Source organism: Apteryx rowi, unplaced genomic scaffold, assembly GCF_003343035.1.
Source record: "Apteryx rowi isolate R43461 unplaced genomic scaffold, aptRow1 scaffold_373, whole genome shotgun sequence".
Classification (NCBI taxonomy): domain Eukaryota; kingdom Metazoa; phylum Chordata; class Aves; order Apterygiformes; family Apterygidae; genus Apteryx; species Apteryx rowi.
Window position 1 is genome coordinate 735,524 of NW_020450230.1, and position 20,537 is coordinate 756,060.

Below are 20,537 nucleotides of genomic sequence, written 5' to 3' on the forward strand. Positions count from 1 at the left end.
TCCATTAATCCAACTGAGTAAAAGGTAGGTATCAAACAGCAGTACTTTTCTAAATTGTCTTTCTCAAGATTTTTTCTAGGAAGAGGGTGTCATGGATCTTAATGATATATTAAGATATCAGTTTCTTTACTGGAAATCATACATTAATTATTGATCAGAAAGACCAGATGATATATGCAGTGTTTCCTCCAACCTAATCACTCTCTCTTTCTTGAAGGGGAAGAGTACAGGAACCTGACACCCTCCCTCATTATACCCCATAGTTTGCAAGAGATTAGCTAGCTCAGATCTATCTCAGTCCTTCTTCACTTTCAAGCGTGCATACTATTCTCTTACTTGAAGTTCTGAACTGGGGTATTATAAATATTAAATACAGTGCTTCCTCCTAGAGAGAAAATTTTTTAGCGATAAATGAAATGATATCCTAAGTGCTATAGAAAATCTGTTAAAGTAAAGAGAATTTGGTTTAAAAAAACAAGATATGATGAAATACTTCTTATAATGAATATTGATACTATTCTGAAGCAAGGAGCATAAACTTGAAAATGAAATAATCACAGTTTATTCTTAAGTAGAAGAATGTTTCTCTTTTCTTCCCATTCTCCAGGTACTTTCTGGTTTTCAAACTACTTCTATAAACATCTGATAGAGGTTTTAGTACCTATTTATATACCTCAGGAGATTATTGTAATCTCTGTTTATGGTATGGCCCTCATGCATTTCAAATACAACTACTTTTCCATTGAATTTAATGTGTTTTAATAGTTTATGGAGGTTTATGGAGGAATCCTCCATAAAGGGGCAAACTGTATTAGGTTTTCCTCTCCAGTGGTTCATTTATCACTCTGAGATGCTTTACTACAGAGAATCCTATTTAAAGGAGGGGTAGGAAGAGAAACAAAAAATCCTGCTCTTTTCCTTAAGTGTGTTAATGTATTGCTACAGGAGTCAAGTATTTTCAATACATAGTGAATACAAGGTAAAACCTACTTGTGCTGCTTTTACACAATGGCACTGCAGTGTCCCAAACTTCCTCTGATATTCTGACATCTTAAACCACTTTTTCAACTCTTGAGTCTCTCACTTTTATAGTATCCTTTATCAATAAATGTTTCTACTCTCTTTTTGATAGCTTGCTTTTGTTTCCCCTGTGCTGCAGCATTTTCTTACATTTCCTGTTGCCACTACTACAGAGGATAGACAGCCTTGCTGTTCTCATCTTCACAAATGCCATCTCTGTGCCTGGATAAAGATGTCACTGTTGCCTCGAAGACTGGATTACAGCAATGTGCTCAAAAGATCACACTTTAAACTGTAGCAAAAAGCAGGTCCTCAGAGTTTAAATAGAGTACACTAACCCGGAAATATGTTATGCAGTGATATGAAAGCTGGTCAAGTTCATAATTCTCCAGCTTGTATTTAAAACACTGGTTTTGACCCAATAGGTCAAAATTAGCCATTTCTAAGTACTTTACTCCTGAGAAGTTTTATTTTGTTCTAACCCAAATTTAATGGAATTAATCGCACTTAATTTCTTGTATAGGAATTAAATAGTAGCACAACATTCTCTGCGAAGCTCCTATCACTTTGTATTTTATGTCTCCCTGATTTCATATTACTCAAATGTTATGCACTTCAGAAGATACTAGAGTTCATTTGCAATTACTTATAGCTGCATCTGGGATATAAATTTAACAATCAGAGTCAAAGAAGATATTCTGGTAAACAGAGTACGACTCACAGAGATGAGGTTGCTCCTTGCATGTGTTGAATTAAATGAAAATAAATACAGCAAATAAAAACTGCTCACAGCAAAGTGTGTTTTTCTTCTCAAATAAAATGGCACAGCTGGAGGAAGTTAGTTTGAGAGACATCTGAAGTCTGTCAATAATTTTAGAGACTCTCAAAGTAAGACATGYAAGATTATAACAGATAAAAGTACAACAACATCTCAATACCCAGTAGCAATCAGAAGAGAAAATCAAACATTTGGAATTACTAGGAACATATAACAAAATGGAAGGCATTGTTAAGTGATTATACAAAGTCCTGTTTTGCCCTTTAATACTGGGTGCAATTCCAGTTCTCTTACAAGGTAGAACTGGAAAAAAATCAGAGAAAAAGGCAATATAGATAATCAAAGATATGGAAGAACTTCTATATGAGGAATAATTAATCAAGCTCATAATCTTCAGTCTGGAAAAGAGGTGACATATATATATGGAGAAACTGAGGAAGAATACACTGCTGACCATCATTTCCAACATAGTAACTAGAGGGAATCAATTAAGCTGGCAGAAACCAGATTAAAACAAACAAAAAAAGGCCATTCTTMAAAAAAGCAATAGTTCGTACTGGACAAGAAGCCCATGGAACTCATTGCTAAAGGATGCTGAAAAGTTTACACAGGTTTGAGGAGAAACTGAATAAATTGATAGCAGAAAAATCAATGGCAGGTTACCAAACCCACAAAACTACTCCCATCTCAGGAAGTTCCCTCAGTTGAAAACAACTGGAGGTTGTGAGAATACTACAGAGAACTTTGTAATAAAAGACATGCCCTATTAGATCAGAGCAATGGCCCACACAGCCCAATATTCAGTCTCCAGCAATGGTGACAGGAAATGAAGAAATGCTGGTTCAGCAAAGCACGCACCTCCCTTAAAGCTTGTCCTTTTCCTATTCTGTTACAGTCAGGACAATGCGCTAGACCTTTGGCCTGACCACCAAAGAAAATCAGCTTTTTGTTAAAATCATGCTTGCAAAAGGACTTGTTCTCCAACTGTACTGAAGGAGCCAACAAAAATTGCTCACTTAGGACATGTGCGTTGTGATTTTCTGAGAGAAAAATTAAGACCTCAGTGGAAAGATTTTAATGATGTCTAGCTTGAAGTCTTGAAGAAATGTGATAGCATTTACTGTTAATTCTTCTCTAACTGGGAATATACAGTATTGTATTGCTCTTATTTACATTATAGGAATAATCTAAAGATTTCTGTTCAAGTAGTCTATTCTGTATTGCACATTAAATAACTCCTACATACAGTAAATGACTATACATCAACAAAGACAGTGTACTATGCCGATAATCAATGGCACATTCCCTCTCTAGGTGTCACTTTCTCACAAGTAGAATTAGAATTAGTTTTAGAATTTCAACTACTGAAAGCAGACAGCATCATATCAAATGCTCTAAAATGCTTTTAGTTATTACACATTTCCTGTGAGAAATCAGAACAAATGTAGGACTTGCACTTTTTTTGAATAGTGTAATTTGCTGTCAGATAAACCCATATGACAATATTTCTGATAAGCTAAGCTCCCATTTACTACAATTTTTATTGGATCATATTTGGATCATATTTTATTGGATCATATTTTGCAGTTTTTAAAGATTTGTTTCCCTTTTCTCTTTGTATCTCAGTAAAGATCATCTCTGTTGTAGCTGTGTCACACAATTTTGTGTGATACTTGCTGAAACAATCAGAAAAAGTGAGGTAGGTTACATAAATTTTGGTAAAAACGATATTAGTGTCCAAGCTGTTGATAGTGTTGATCTGTGCAGCTTTCAGTCTCAAAACAATCTGCAAGCTTAGAGGTCAATACATATTAAATTTCAGGATAAAAAAGGTCTGAGATTGAGTCTAATTCAGAGTGAAGTGAAACAAAATCAGGACTGTTGGTCAAACTCAGGACTGCTCCAGTCAAATCCCGTATATAATACTTTCTCTGACATATTACTTACTTGCTTTGTTTTTCCATACTGGCTACCCTGAGACTTTCCCATCGAGAATTAAGTAGATTCATTTGTTCTTGGATTTCATTTTCTTCATCATCTGAAAGCTTTCCAAGTGCTAGAAGTTGACTTCCAACTTGCAAAACATTGCCAACATGTCCTTGGTGAGCTGTTAATTCCATCATAAAACCCTGACAATAAGAAGAAAACCCTGGTTTAAGTTCAATTCTTTGGAAGAAAAGAACAAACTTTGGAGAAATATTCAATTTTACCACTTTCCAAAACTGATTTTCAAATTTACTTTTTATTTTTCTGCCCTCCACACCAAACCTTGCAACACAAAACAGAAATAAAAATTTTGACTTTTTGCATATGGTACAGTCTCTAGTACTATCTTTAAATTCTCCAAATCAAAATTAAAAAACAAGAAAAAGGAATGAAAATAACCTAGTAATATTTTTATTAGTTTTACATTTCTGACTTCAACATGGCATACAAGCAGATATATGACTACTGAAAGATTAGTATAACTATATACCTCGTGGGCGTGAAACTGTTCTTTAACAACTTCTACATCATTGGATATGTCTCCTTGTGCTTGCAATGCATCTTCAGCAGAGAGAAGCCATGTGAGTACTTCTTCTAAAGCAGTTTGGTAGTTGTCAAGGTCCATTTCTGACCCCATCAGTGAGGTGCTAAATGTCTTTTCTTCAACAGTTTCTAAAAACTGATCAAAACCAAAATTTTAGAGTAATGCAAACAGCGTCTACGCCAACATATCTACAGAGGAACAATGGAATGCCATTGTCTTGTATCATAAAACAGCTTTTCATTAAAAAAAAAAAAAAGCTCAGATGGCTAATGAGTAGGAGGAGTCATTAGTATAAAAGCTATGACAAAAATCAGCAAAGGCTGAGGGAAATAACAAAATTCAGAGTAAATTAGATATTTTACATTAGAATTCAAAATTCCTAGCAACTGTTCTGAATAGTGACAATATTTAAATTATACCTGTAGAGTGTTATTATACTTGCTTTTCAATAAATACTCTAATTTTTCATTTCTAGTTTACTATTTCTCATTCAAGTATTTTCTCTTGGAAATGAAGGAGAAATATTTATTTCCCACAGCAGCTAGCATAATCACATCATCAAAAAAGGCAGCAAGTTCCATGTTGACATTGCAGAGAAACTAAAGCAAATGCCACGCAAAAGGGAAAAACAACCCTTTAAACTACAACCTATGCTAGACCTGAACAATCCACAGACCCCCTTTTTCTTAATACCATGCTATAAAGTCGAAAAAGCTCAGAAATCCCACATCAAAACATAATTTTTTACAAAAATAGAAAAAAATACTGTTCATTTCTCTTCCCACATGGGCTACCCTCACACTCATTCCTTAGCAGCCAAGTGACTTTGACAAGCACAGAATTCACACTCACATTCTACAGGTCAAAGTCAAGAGAAATCAATAGCTATTTAATGATCACTGGAATAATAGACTACTGGGACAAAATAAGCAAGAAACAGGGGCTTGCTACACAAAATCTCATAGTGTAAATTTGTTAACAAGTTCTAAAGAAGTTTAACTAATTTGCTAGCAAGTTAGTAACAAACCGAAACATTCACCTAAAAATGTTCAAGCCTTTATCAAAAGTGATACCAAGGCCTTTTAATGATTTAATAGTTAGCAGAAATTGTTCCTACTGATGTACTTGTGTCAGTAAAATACTCAGAGAAGCATATAAAGCCTTGCACCATAGTTTAGTACAGAAAGTGAAAATTTATTAATATAACTAAAAGCAGGAAGCATAATGTATGCAATATGATTGCTCAAAATGAAATTCTCAATCTTGATCTTCACAACAAATTTATTCTGAATTGTATGAATCTAATAATCACATGCAACTAATGTGAATCCCAGTGTCACATGCTAGCTAAAACACCAGTGATAACTTCATTGCCAGTTACATGTCACATGCTAGCTAAAACACCAGTGATAACTTCATTGGCAGTTATGCATGAAAAACAATATTCAGTAAATAAATCCAGAACAGGAAAGCTGTTGAAATCAATAGCATTTTTTTTAAACAGAGCACTGTCTAATAGCATAAATAATGAAGCAGAGACAATGCCCAGCACATATTTCTGTTGCACAAATGATTATCTAAACTGTGTCCAACTCTTGATTTTAGGTAGTGTATAATGTAGTAAGAAGTTACCCAACTGTATTACATTTCTGCAGCAGCATAATTTTTTGTAGTACCTAGTCTACTATGCAAAGGGATTAGTTAATCATTGCTTTTGCATATGTAATTATTCTCTTCTTTCTATGACATTACTGCATAGAATATACCCACTTCATATGCGATACTCTGGAAAAAAATAGACGCTATAGCAGCTGAGTGAGACTAGGGATATCATGTTTGCAGAGATCTGTGATGATTTCCGTCAGCTATTTGTTTGAAAATTCTTCAGCTGAAAATCTTTTTTTTCTAAATCCAGTAGGCATAGATGACAAGTGCAGAACCAAGCACACGCTAACAACTCTTTCTCAGAAGAAGGAATACTCATCATAAGTCTCCCTAATAATTTTAACCAGTCTTTACACTTCTTTCTTTCATGTTATCATAAATATAGCACGGAATTGCACTGAAAAAGCATGGACTCATGACCTTCAATGGCAAAATGATGCAGATTAACTTACGGCTGGAAGGGGAGTTTGTAATGAAACTTGAAGAAATGTTAGAGTGGGGAAAAAAAGCAAACAGCAAACACTCTAAATGGAAACCAAAAGACTTTCTTGGCAGGTATTTCAGACTATGTTTTCATTAAACAAAAGGGCAGTTTTCTGACAGAAAGACACCAGAAGTGGCTTAGAGGAAGTATAGCCAAAGGACTGTGGAATGGTGTCAGTAATCCTTATATCTCGTGTAGGGTGGCAACAATTACTTTTCTGCCCTCACTCAAAGCTTATAGCATTGCTGACAGCAGAGGGCTGCGATCAGCCATGAGGTGATGGAGCAGGGAAAAGGACATGAGCTGTTCTTGAAGTAGAAATAGTCAAAAAAAGGAATGAAAACATTCATCTATGGATATCATGATTGAACAGTTCTCAGCTGTTGAGGCCTAATAAAGCCACTACATCATTTTATCTCATCTTTCTTTTTTTCAGGCATAAGAAAGGGTAGCAGTCAGAGAATAACCAACAGAAGCCACAATATTAGTAGTAACTTGTTATTCTGGAGTACACCGAGCATGTAGAATATTTGTGTTGGATTTGACAGTGACACATGCGGGGACCATCTGGAATCTTTAAATGAATTTAAGCTAATCATCCTCATTGATGTCATTGATAAAATCAAGCCAGATTTGAAAACTGGACTAAACTTCCTTCTGCATCTTTAAGCACATGAGCTGTTAACAAGACAAAGTAGGGAAGCAATGTCCAGGCATCCTTGATCTGAATCTGTACTAGTAGAGAATATTCACATTATGAAAAGCCTACAAGCACAAGAGACTTTTAAAATGTGTCTTGGATTCAACAGTTAGTTTTGACTTGACAAAAACCATATAAACATGTATTTTAACTCTACTGTTATACCATATCTTCACTACTGCAGTCAGTGCTGTTAGCTGAAAGACAACTGTAGGTCTTTGATTGCCCTGTGTACACAATGAAAAATAACTACTCAAAGCAGCAGAAATTCAGACTGTGCTATGCAGTCACTGACCATTATTTTGTGGCAGGTGAAAGAAACTTGCTATGTGGAGCCAGTGTTAAACCAATCACTTCAATATGATCTGAAAAATGTCATGGATTACAAATGCATCCCTCTAATTTACATGTCATGAGGAGAGACTGAATATAGAAGAAAGGAGCACTAGCAGATCACTGCTCTTTCAACAACATCCCCATCAAAAACTGAGATTCCTGTTGGCTCAGCTCTGGATGCAACATCAAACACTAAGCTAAATGTTCACACCTGCAAGTGGACAGCTACTGAACTAACCCCTGTGAGTGCCCTACGTCAGACTCTTTTATTATAAAGAACCAAAAAAGTTAGGTGTCTTAATAAAATCTCCACTTACGTACAGGTTATCCATTTCATAACACAAACCAAATTTCAGCATGCAGACTCTAGAGCACCAAGAATAATCCACATTGAAATAATCCATGTAGTACTAACACTGAAAAATCTCAATTTTTTAAGTAATGACTGGAGTAAAGTAAAAAAATCAGTAAAAAAGTGTACCAGTAAAAAAAGAAAAGAACATTTCCTGTTAGCGTTATTTCTGAATTTGTATGAAATCTTTTCACAATTTCTAAAATATTGAGACAAAATTAGAAATCCAAGATATTGCATATTCTATGCTGAGATCAAAAACACAGACCTATTAATTCAGATATAAATGTAGCTGCTGTTTCTAATGATAATTTTTAACAGGTTAAAAAATAGTAAGTACATGCTGAAGTTAAATTGCTGTTGTGGTATATACCTAGGAAGACTATATGTAGGAAAAAACCCTGCTCAAATGTGCATGCGATCTCATTCTTCAATTAAACAGTATTCTAAGTAAAGAATTAAGAATTAGTGATTACCCAAAGTAATTGGATTGGGTGCGGTCAAAGCAAAACATTGCATTCCCTTGACTACGGTGCTCTGTTAAGTGAGAATGCATGCATGAGACACGAGTGTTTAAGGGGAAAGAAGGCCTGAACAATTCAGATGTTTGATGAAGACTGCATCGCAACCACCAGCTGAGCTCAAGGGAGCTGGGACTCAGCCAGCTCACAGGTATTTTGAAAACTGGTCAGCCATTTTTGCTGGGAGAATAGTCTTAATTGTTATAAGGGCTGACCTAGAAGTAAAGAAAAAACTCTGGACACAAAGGTTGTCTTCTTGGATGTCCTCTCTCCTTGCTGCAGCATGTAGAAGAAGCATATCAAGGTAAAAAGATCGGAATTTGAATGTTTATGCACTGCATCCTTTTCTGTTGGGGGGGTGCATTCTGTCAAGAGTGGAAGACCTCATGGACACTTGAGCTTTAATTTCAAGTGTAAGGAAAGAAAATAAAAGGCTCGTGACCTTCAGAAGCTTGGAAGAATGAGGCACACTTGGCAGCTGGAGGAACCGATTCACAGAGCTGAAAGGACAGGCTTGCAGCTGCTTCCAGGTGCAGAAGAGGGGAGGAAGGGCTCCTCTCCCACTGTTGTATTATGTTTGTCCAGGGAGGCGCGGCAGTGCACACGTGTTAGTCACTTCTACAAGAAGGCTTGTATTAGCTCGTAAAGGCTATTTCTGAGTTTTAGAAATCAGTTTAGCAGTTTTGGAAATTAGATAACAGTAAACACTCAGGGTCCACTCCAGCACTCTTATGCACATTGTATATTTTCTTCCTTCAGAAACTGCCCGTCTCACTGTAAAAGGTGTAGAATCAGGCTTTAAACATTTAGAGCCTTGAAATTACACAACACCAACTTTTATATATATATATATATTTTTTTTTAGTAAAGGCAATTTAAGTCCAGTATAGTTTTCTCATTTTGAAAATTTCTTTTGCAGGATTATAGCCTTAAATAGTAACACACATTAATCAATCTCTAATCATATCTCTTAGCAGGTGGGATTGATACCACTGCCTATCCTTTCAGTTGCTCCAAGCCTCTCATTACAAAATCATATTTTATGTCTCTTTAAAATTGCCAAATTATGACTGTACAGGCTAAAATGTTCTCTGCAAGAATTAATACTGTGCATTTTTTAACAGATAATTTCAGTCAGAATGGTTCAGGCATTTCTGGGAATAAAACTAAGAAGACATGCTGTCTAGATCATTTGTGAGTATAATATTGACCATTCCTTTGTTCTAAATGAGACTAGCATTTTCATTTTATTAAGGATTTCAGATGCTGCCTTCATGAATGAAAAGGTCTTGGGTCAGGGAGATGGTTTTTGCCATTCATATGGAAAATCTGCTGATTTGGCCTTATCATAAATCTGGAAAACTGCAGTTTTGCTTGCTCAGTTGAGACAGCCTAGATTTTAGCAGTTGATTTTCCCAGTGACTCCATTTCCACTAGCAATGCTTCCACCTTGCAACTGCTGTTTTGAGATGCAGGAGACTATTAGCTCATGACAACTCAACTGAGCTGAGTCTGCATGCATGTCAAGAGGGAAAAATCCAGAGCCAGGCAGTGTGGCTGAAAGTAGTTTACAAAAAGACGCAAAGAAAATGCTTGAACTACTGCCAGGAAAGGAGAGAGGGAAATTAGTCTCTTCTGCTCACTGTATTAGGTGTAGCTGGTACAAAGACTGACAGCTGCAAGGGAAAATTGGGCACCTAGTGACTAAGAATCTGCAGGCTGGCTGAGATTGACTGAAAGCTAGTGAAAAGCTTGGAAGCAATTGGGTGAAATGACTAAGGAATGGACTAAGACTGGGAACTGGGGATAAGTATGATAGTATTAAGAGTTGAGAGATAGGAACCGAGGCTACTGGACACCCAGAACAACTGGGCACCTCGAATAATAGAATTTTCTAACAATTTAAAAGCTGTATCATTTTATATATATGGTCAAATAGTGCTTCATAAAATATGTCAGGATTTTTTACTTAGCATGTTTTCTCCTGTACACCTATACTTGAAATAAATATCAAAGCTGGTTTTGGATAGTAACAACTTGACCCTTTTTTCCACCAAGCTTACAAAAGCATATCCATTTTATTAACTTTCTAGGAAATTTTTTTTGGTCTATGCTTATCTAAGTGTTTTAATTTTATTCATTTTTTTATGCTGACTGTAAAACGTATTGCTATTTGAAGTATTACTGATGATAAGACAAACAGTACTTGCCTCTCTAAAGAAGGCACTTTCCATTCAAGCAATTAAGAATCATGGCTCCAAACAGTAATATGATTTGATGTAGATGCATTAAATCAACTGGTTGTGATTGAACTGCATTATTTTCAGCATGTAAATTATGATTTCTTGTTGTTAAAATGCCTATTCTACCCACCATTTTTCATTGCTTCATTTTTCTGATTCCAGAACAAGACACATTCTAATGAACATTATTTTTCAGGAGCTGTCACTTAGTGCAGTAGCCTGTGAGATCATCTGGTCTCTAAATAACACACAAGTAAGAATATTCTTCACATAAAGGAAGTGGAAATTTTCATCCTAACAATACATTTCCAATATTATCTAATGAATCTTCACAGAACTCTCTGGTAATCACTGTCAGCACTGATAAATGCTAACAGGGTCCTGCAAGTATATCATACTTCAAGAAATCTCAAGACTGCTACCAGTAGTGCTACAACTAGGTGAGTAACTTCAGATCTGCTGATTCCTCTCCCTTGAAAATTATCTATTGTTTTAGTCTTGTCCATAAAACAGTGGAAATATAATTTTATCCATTGATGATAAACATTCGACCTTAAAACTTAAGTTATTATGCACACAGTTTCATGTAGTCACATGAGAAAGAATTCACGATTGAAAACAATGTAAGAATCAGGTTTATTATCATTTAAAAAGTGTAACTTCTAAATGCARTGAAGACTTAAGTAACAGCTACTTTAAAGTAGACTACCCTCAGGTCAGAGACCTTTTAAATGTTCTATGTTAATAATAATAATATATTTTAAAAACCTCCATAAATAGAAAAGCTATTAAAATGTATAAACAGAAGAACGGGATTGAGACAGGTGAACTATGCCTTAGCTAGAGAAAATACAAAAGTACTGAATTATTTCTTTAACATGTCATATAGGGAACCTAGAAAAAATGCTGACTTTATTCCTTTTCTATCCAATGACAGACAAATTGAAAAATACAGACATCAAAAGCTGTTTTGCTGAAATAAGCTTGCAGATTTCAAAATTAAGACTATGGAAATGCACGCCAAGAGTAAGAAGTTAAACAGAAAATCAAGCATTTATTCATTTTCAGATGTATTTCATTATATATTCTACAACTTCACAGTTCAAGCAACTATGAAAATGTATCTCCAATTTTATTGCTCCATCATTCTGGAGGGTAAAGTAGCCTTCTCTTTTCACCATCCTATTTAGTTGTTGCTACCTCTTCCATTTCTCTGTTTTATCTGCTTGCTCTCATCTGCTCTTGTTGTCACCAAAATCAGTGTTGTCCCATGGCATTTTTTGCTTTATTACATCAGTCATCTGACTATCGTATTCGCTCTCCTTGCTCACCTTTATGTCTCTCCTACATGCGCCTAACAGAAAAGTAACTTTGACAGTTTGGTTGTACACACACACATTTGTTCCCTCCTTCCTTATTACCTTCATTAGCTTCTAATTTTCTTCAGTTTTTCCGATATTCAAACCTTGTATTCACCCTGTAAGAGTTTTGCAATTCTCAAGTTACCAACATAGTGTTCCTTTTCCTACTTTCACCTTCCCTGAGGGCTATTATCTGCCAAAGCAACCCCTTTTCACCCCCTTTTCCAAAGAGAAATGTGCTTTTCTTCTGTGTCTGAAAATTATTTCTCAGGCTTGTTCCCATACCRTTTCACCACCCTTTTTAAAAGTCATTCTCAATGATTGCTTTAAGAATGTTTATCCACTCACCCCACACAATGCTCAAACCAGTTTAATAGCTGATCACACTCATCCTTACACTCCACAGTGCAAAGGAGATGATTTTGCAAGCTTTCTGCGTACTCAGCTCCTCACTGTAGGGAAGAGCATCCTGCTATGTGAAGACGTTATATTCTAAGATTGCACCTTTGCAGTCAGGACATATCTGCACTGCTCACATGTGAACTGCAAGCCAGCTTTGTTCTGGCAGCTTTGGGGCCATGTGTGACAGACATTAGTTGGGTGTCTACTTTTTTTGCTGACAATTATGTCATGCTGCTTTGTGCATGGCTGCATTACGTGGAGCCCCCTCGAATGAAGGGGATGCTACTTCTGCCCGATCAGCCCCAGAGTCTGCTTGCACACAGGAAGCTCTCCACACAGCTAAGTAGGGCATGTGCAAGAGTAATGGCCCAGAACCAGGAGCCTCTTGTTTAAGCACAAACACGCAGAGACTGATGAGASAGAGGCCAGGAGCAGACAGGCCTGGCCTCGGAGTCAAGAGAAACCGCCCAAAAATAAGCGAAGAGAGCTGCATTTGCTGAAACTCAGAAAGCCACCACATTGACCAAAATAAAGTGTGGAAGCAAGAACCTGCCTGCATAGACACAGTGGCAGCAGCAACAGTTGTTTAGAAATTTTTGAATTTCTATTTTGTGTTATGTAACCACTTTTTCTCTGTTTAACAAAAGAAGTATGCTTGTGTTTCATTAAGAGTGTGTGCGTGTGTGTGTGTCTGGAGGTGGGGTTGGTAAAAAGCCTTTTGATTTTCTTTTAGCAGCAAACTGTAAGAAAGGGCTAAGCAAATCCACCAAGAAATTTCTGGTGCACCACCTAGGCAAATTACAGGAGCTGTTACGAAGCTTGCTGGTTCAGATGAGAGACTCTACAGTCTCTAGAGAACAGTCACACCTATAAGATTTTGCAGAACAAACCTTACTAATGAGCTGTTCAGTCTGCATTTCTACAGCTTGTATTATATATATTTATCTTAAAATACAGATTTGCAAGAACAGACTCTGACCCTCTCAGCAACTGGCACCACAGGAAGCCTCCCCTCACACACACATCTCCCCTCCTGCTGCAGTTCGACACTGCCAGCAGGAAGAACCTGGGCATCCTCTGTAAATATTCTAACCTTTTAAACTTTGTCTCAGCCAATGAACAAGGAAAACCCAAACCAATCAGCATGATATAAAGAAAACGCATTATATTCTTCCAGTTATATGAAGTAGTTGAGCATAAAACAAGGAATGTTATCTAGCTGATTTGATACCAGATTCTGTTTTCTGTTATTGGAAACCTAATTCCACAACATAATTATGTTATATAATCATGCTATAATTCCACTATATAATTTATAGACGCAGGAAGAAGGGAGGAATAAAGACTATTCTACCATCTTTGGCCAGAAGTAAGAACCTTATATTGCAGAGTAGAACAGAACAAACAGCAATCAACCAGCTGTTGCAATGTTTACTGAATTATGGTAGAGGAAAGTCTCCAAATAGTTCATTATCTCTTAAAATTTCTACATGTAAAGTGAAAGAGAATATTTGCTGCTTTCTTTTTTTTATACTGTCCTTGCAATCTGATAAAGCCGTCTTCTGATTTTTGAATTTTATTACAAAATATACAATTGCAAAATGCTAACATCTTTCTGCCTGCAATTCAGTCAATAGCTACCTGAACTTATAAATCCTGTCTTGGCTAGATTCTTGCTTATTTTTCCATCAGGAGAATGGACATAGGATTTAAGAGAAGAGAATTACAACTTAATTAAAAAAAGAATAAAAAAGTCAAGTGCTGCAGCCTCCCAGCAGTCTCAATAGGAGGTCTTGCAATAATTACCACTGCAAACCCATCAGCAAATCAACATAACATTTTGCATAATTAGGTAAGTAATATGATCCATGCTATTGCACTTGCTAGAGCTACCACAACTTTTCTTACTCATCAAGACCCCTGAATAAATGGAATCCAATAGCGTCAACATTAGCCTATTCAGGGACTTAATTAAAGGTTCATGAAATGACAATGCAGAGGACAGCAGCCATCCACATCTGCATATGCAGAACCTGAATGCAGAAAAAAAAACATGATTTGAAAGAATAAATATCACTGTTCTGAAGACCAGTTGATAATTTTGATCTTACTTAACTGGGAGAATAAAGGAATACCTGTCAGCAAATGTAAGAAAATACAGAAAGAATATTGGCTCATTTAGGAAATTGTCTTAACCACTTGACTCAATTTCTCTGAAGGGACTGAGAAGAAAAGTTACATGAAAGACTATGAAGGAGCACAAATACAACAGTATTAATGGCACAAAAGTACTTAAAATAAACTCGAGCCTCATTCCATGCATAGAATACACTCAATAAGGTTCTATTTAATATTGTATTTTACAGTTGTTCAGTGTGTAAACCTAAATCCTTGTCTCACTGAGCTCTTTTTAAGTCTTATTTTTTATACAGATCTTTTCAGTAATTAAGAGCATTTTTCCAGTAGTCCCAAAACTTCATCTGCACCCATATATTCACTCTACTTTAGATGTATTGGAATGAAGGACAAAGTATACATTAGTTCAAGGTGACTGATTCAAGATATGTAAGGCCTGATTAGTCAGGGTCCTACACAGAATTTTACTAGTTCAAAGTGTACTTCCCAGGGAATCCATCTGTACCCAACTGCTCAATGCTTCATCAGTTTAGATCTCAACATCTCACATAACACACCCAGAAACTCAGGAACATCTCTGAAAGACTACTTTGCTCAGACAGAAGCGTGTGTGGTTAAGGTACAGAATATTCCTGAGCAGCACTAAACTACAGCCCAGACTCATTTTAGAACAGGTTCCTTCTGTTCACTGGAAGATATAAGGATACCAATTCTGTAATTCAAAACTCTCTCATAATGTATCTACATATGAAATGGAATTTATGATATTTCAGGCAACCTGAATTCTGTCATTTCTCCACTCCTAGACTGTTGACCATAATAACAGTCCTTTAACAGAGGGCAAACCTCTGTTTTGCGTGTGTGATTTCCAGAGATTTGAAAAGAAAAGAAGAAAGAAAAAGCCAATTTCCAAAAGAGGAATTCCATCTCTTGGCAGTGGCAGCTACATGGAAGGCGCAAGCTGGTTTGGGGGATACTCTAATAGCAGAGAACAGTGAGACRCGTAAATTCTGCACTCCATCATGGACTCTGGAGAGGAAAATAAGCATCATCCTTTTTGAGCCACTACTTGAAACTGTCTGTGTTCAGTTTTATCTATTCACTGTCACCAACCCTTCATTTTGGATTCATTTTTCTCAGCAGCTAGGCCCAGATTCTACCGCTCAGGTCTCATATTGTGCCTCCATGTCCATAGTTACAGCTATTAAAATGTAAGCATATCCTGAAAGTAGGGAAATTTATAATTCTTCAGAGATTTATAACTTGGATAAATTCGAACCCTTTCCTGAAACAACAACTATGCCCTGGCCAACTTGAAATGCATAGAAGAACAGAGAGGTGCAAGAGCTTTTGAAGAAACGGAGAATTACACTTTATAATACAGACACAACAGTTCAATGCTCCCTCATCTGATCTTCAGTAATAGATAAATTGCTTTGACTGAAGTTTTTAGCTCAATATGAGGCAAACACACCCAATCAATAAGTTTTCCTCAAAACCACTATATTTTGCTGGCATTATGAATACTTAGTATCACTATAAACACCATACAAACTTGGGGCAGAAGAATTACACATGAACTGGCAGCATTCCCAGGCTGTCTACAGCAGAGACCTTTCCCCAGGAAGAAGTTAAAACACATGCTTTTCTGAAGCATCTTGTATAAGGCTACACACTTGTTTGCTTAAAGTAATGTAAGAAGAGAAAAAGACGTTTTGCAGTCACCTTTGCTAGGGTTAATCTAGTAAAAGTTGCAAGACACTGACAGATTTAAAGAAGGTAGTGGAAAGGGTAGAAACACATACATAAAGTTTAATTTTCTATTTGAATTAATTGCTGTCTATACTGTTGGGGATTTTCAGAATTAAGAATTTACAGAAAAGAAAAAGTACTACTTTCCATAAAGGTCTCCTCCCTCAACTCAAAGTCCAAATTACCAGTTGCTGTAGTAGATGTGGAACAAAAAATCCTGAATTATAAAGAACAGAAGACAAAATACCTTTAACCAGGATATTTAAACATGCTGTTTTTGCAAAACTGCAAGCATATAAATCTTACCTGATCTGTCCTGTAATCTGCATTGCATTTAGATTTATTTTCTATGACTTCTGACTATCAAAAACAACTAATTAAGAAGTATATTTTCTTACATATAATTCAGGCCATAGCCTCAAATATATCATAGCCATAATCTATATTGTTTTCTACTGCATGAAAATGATGACATAAGATTAGGCAGGTCCGAAGACCATTTTTCAGCTTAATTTAATCACTACAGCCAGCTACTGATCCTTATTTTGAGTTACCGAGCCAGGATGTCTCTTTTCACAATCTTCATTAAAAATCATCCTGCTTTCAAATAAAACTATTTAACTCTAAAATGCATTTTATATATTAAATTTAAGGTTTGGCAGTTGAATAAAGCAATGCAGAGATTTCATTTAAAATGTAACATTATAACATTGCTGGGGTTGATATAAGTCAATATATTAAAGCACATTATACAGTCGATATTTTTTCCAGCTGTTTTAAACCATTTTAATGTCAGCTCCTAGAGACTCAGTTACAACAAAATAAAAAAAAATGCAAATTGATTTTGTTGATTATTAGTTTAATTGTGGTCAGTTTCAAATGAAACTCTTCTTCAGAATTTCTTAGGGTTGTCTACTACTATACATGACCACAGTATCAAGATACCTTCAAAATCACCAATAACAAGAGCAATTAACCACAAAGAGATGCATCTACAAAATGACTCTTCTTTTTTGAGGTATAAGGGTTTTGTTTGGGACAAGAGCCAACTAGTGAACATGTTAATTAGTTCCTGTGAAGCTGAGGGTGAGGACCTGAAGATTTCAGTGCACTCAATATTATGTGCTATTATAGTTGGAAGACTTTATTAAACAGGTGTTTTTTCAAAGCCATGTAAAATCTTAGAGAACTTAGTTCTATAGCCAAATTTGCTTGAATAGGCTGAACACTTTGTCTATGGCTCATATGTGCTTTATCCTCATTAAACTTAAACTTTCCTATATGCATTTTAGCCTCTGTTGAATTTTAAGAGGTTCTCTTTTTTCAACAGAAGTCACCCCAAAGAATAAATTTTCAATCTAAAATTAAAAGCAAACAAGGTTTGCTGTTGTCAAAGAGGCTTAAGTGATTTAATGCTTTTTACAAATGCTGTAGTGTGATTACCTTGCCTGGCTCTACATGTTCTGAATATTAAATCAAAGGCTGAAAATGAGAAAAAATGATAACTAGTCATCTCGCAATAGAGACCTCTTTCCCTTCTGAAAGCATAGTCTAGTGTTTATAAATCAGGCAATAATATAGAAATTATTACACATATTTTCAATAAATAATAAAAAGAGAAATTATCAAGAAATATTTCTAGACACACAGAAAACTATATTAAATACTTGCTAAATGTTTACAGAGACACAAAAGCATCTAGATGAAAGAATCAGAGAAAAATCCATCAAGAGCTGTTAAGTAAAAATATACTATCTCTGGCTCAGGAAATTTCTGAACCACAAATCACTGGCAGATAGGTGTGAATATGCAGATGCTTCAATATATGTAAACAGTCTTACCTCTTTTCCTGTGTATCCATTATTGGTCACTACTGGAACAGTATACAATATTTGGTAAAAACTTTGTTCTAATTAATTAAAACTATCCTGATGTTGCACAGACTTACTGAAGAGGCTCTTAAACCTAACTGTTGGTGTACAAAAGCAGAAATGTAGGCTATTTTTATGCTCTGTATCTTAAAACCAACTTGTCTATTTCTGAGAAATCCTGCAAAATTCCATGATATGGGGAAGAGAAGTAAAGACATCTTGATTACAAAGAGTTATCGTGTGCTTAAGTTATTATTGATTCTTTTTACCTCCCACATCTTACAATTACTTTGTCATCTGGCCTTTATTTGCCTCTCAGAAAAAGGGGAAATGTCAACTATGAAATTAAAGAATGAATAAAAGAATTTATCTTCAACAAAAATAAATGCATCTTTTTATAGTTGAAAGAATTTGTCACTGCCACCTCACTTAGTCACTGCGTAATGAAATGCTGCATTGTGAATTCACATGTGAAAAATAACATTTAGGGTAATAGAGTCACATTAGGTAACCTTGTAATAATCTCTGGTGTGCAGGCCAGATTTTTTGCAGTCAGAGATATTTGTCCATGCATTTTTCGTGTCAAAAAATTCAAAATAGTTTCTGACATAAAAGAGAAACATTATTCCATTCCCACGATTACTATTTCAGGGGTAACATGTTTCCATTTTATATACATGTAGTAGATACAATGAGTTAGCAAAACCCTATTATTTATTCTCTTGCAAATACAAACTATACCCCATTGTTAGTATGAGATGATGAAACAGTGTTATCCTAAAATAGCTACATACAAAAATACTTTAAAGACCATTACTTTCTCATGCATTTATTTTTATAGTTCACATTAAATTATACCTCAGTTAACTGACTAGAATATTACATGTTTATTATGGAAAAATGTAACTGCAGTGAAGCCATTTTTGGTGATGTGGCCTGAATTTAGCTTCAGGTTCTGTTAGGAAGGAATTCACTTAATTAAAATCACTCCTCAGATATAATTACCGATGAGGTGGGCATGAAAGCATACTTCAGGAACAACAAGGCATTGTAGGGCTCTAATTCTGTTAATAGAGACTATATACAACAGTGAAAAGTAGCTTGCATAGCTGCCAAATTCTTTAATGCACTTTCATGCTCGTAATCCAAAAATTGTCAGTTTAAAAAATACATTATAATTGTATAAATATACTGTCTTCAGCTATATTCTCTACATTTTCCCCTTCTTCCTCAACACTTCCTTTTTATCTTCCTCTTTCCCCTTTCCAGCTGAGAGCTAGTAAAAAGCAATTTTAGAATTGCTAGAATTGTAGACCTGCTGGAAATCTTTTTTTTTTTTTTTCCTCCACCAGTTATGACCTCCTAGGACTAAATTAACTATTTTACTTCTTCAAATGAGTAGCAGAATGTTGAAACAGAATGCATAAATATTTTATCAGACACTTTTGCCTGATATCCCTCATGTGAGAGAAAAGAATTATAAATGCTTTACAGACGAGATTTTGCCAAGCAATGTTATATTTCCCTTTATCATATAAAATGTACTCATTTTTAACAAAATGTCATAACACATCAGTTTATATGTATTAAATCACATAACCATTACAGCAGCCCTTGTATATGTTCATAGGACACTAACGAAGCCAGAAACAAGGCTGAACAAAGAAAAGAGGAGTTAAAATTGGGAAAATTAGGAGGCCAAACATAAATGAGCTGTTAAACATTAATATAAAGGCCATAAATATAGCAGAGAATGAATTTGGAACTGAGTTTAAAAGGAGTAAGAAGAAATAGCAAAACATGGTATGGCATAACAGATTGAGTATTTACTTGATACCACAGAGAAGATACAAAAGCAATGTGATTAAGAACAGATGTGAGTAGGAATAATGAAATCAGAGAAATAATGAAGCTAATTTTTAAGATCACAAAAATTAGGAAGGAAATTGAATATATTCTGAAAAGGAATGGATAATTATAGGTAAACTAGAGAATGTTTCTAAAAAGGTAATCATACTGAAAATTGCATAATGACATAAATGAGCTGCAATAACATACCCCAAAACTAGGTCAAGAAAAGATATATTTATTAAGAAAGGCAAATAAGCCTGTCAAAACAAAGTATAGATTGTGCAGAGGAATTCAATTCTTATTCCTCATAATATCTGCAAAAGTAATGATGTGGGAAAACCCCACTGTATTTCCACCCAGTATACAACATGTGGTCATTAATTCATCATCACACTAAAAATATCCTTTAAAATGGACACAGTGTTGTAGAATCTCTATTCCTTGATTGCACTGTCAAATTTGGCAACAATTCAATCACTGAACTCCCAGTAAATTAATACTGAGTACTAGAACATTGTACTTCCCCTAATGGTTT

At 35.4% G+C, this 20,537-nt stretch overlaps 1 protein-coding gene across 1 annotated transcript in view; it reads right to left on the reverse strand.

The window, feature by feature from the left end:
- Positions 1-20,537, reverse strand: part of LOC112969900 (dystrophin) — a gene marked incomplete at its 3' end in the record, with an annotated part of 817,409 nt that overhangs the window by 717,760 nt on the left and 79,112 nt on the right. Inside the window, exons 5-6 of the mRNA XM_026073700.1 lie at positions 4,275-4,463; positions 3,746-3,927 (exon numbers count right to left, since the gene is read on the reverse strand). Coding sequence (XP_025929485.1) covers positions 3,746-3,927; positions 4,275-4,463 — 371 coding nt within the window. The remainder of the gene's footprint in view (positions 1-3,745; positions 3,928-4,274; positions 4,464-20,537) is intronic.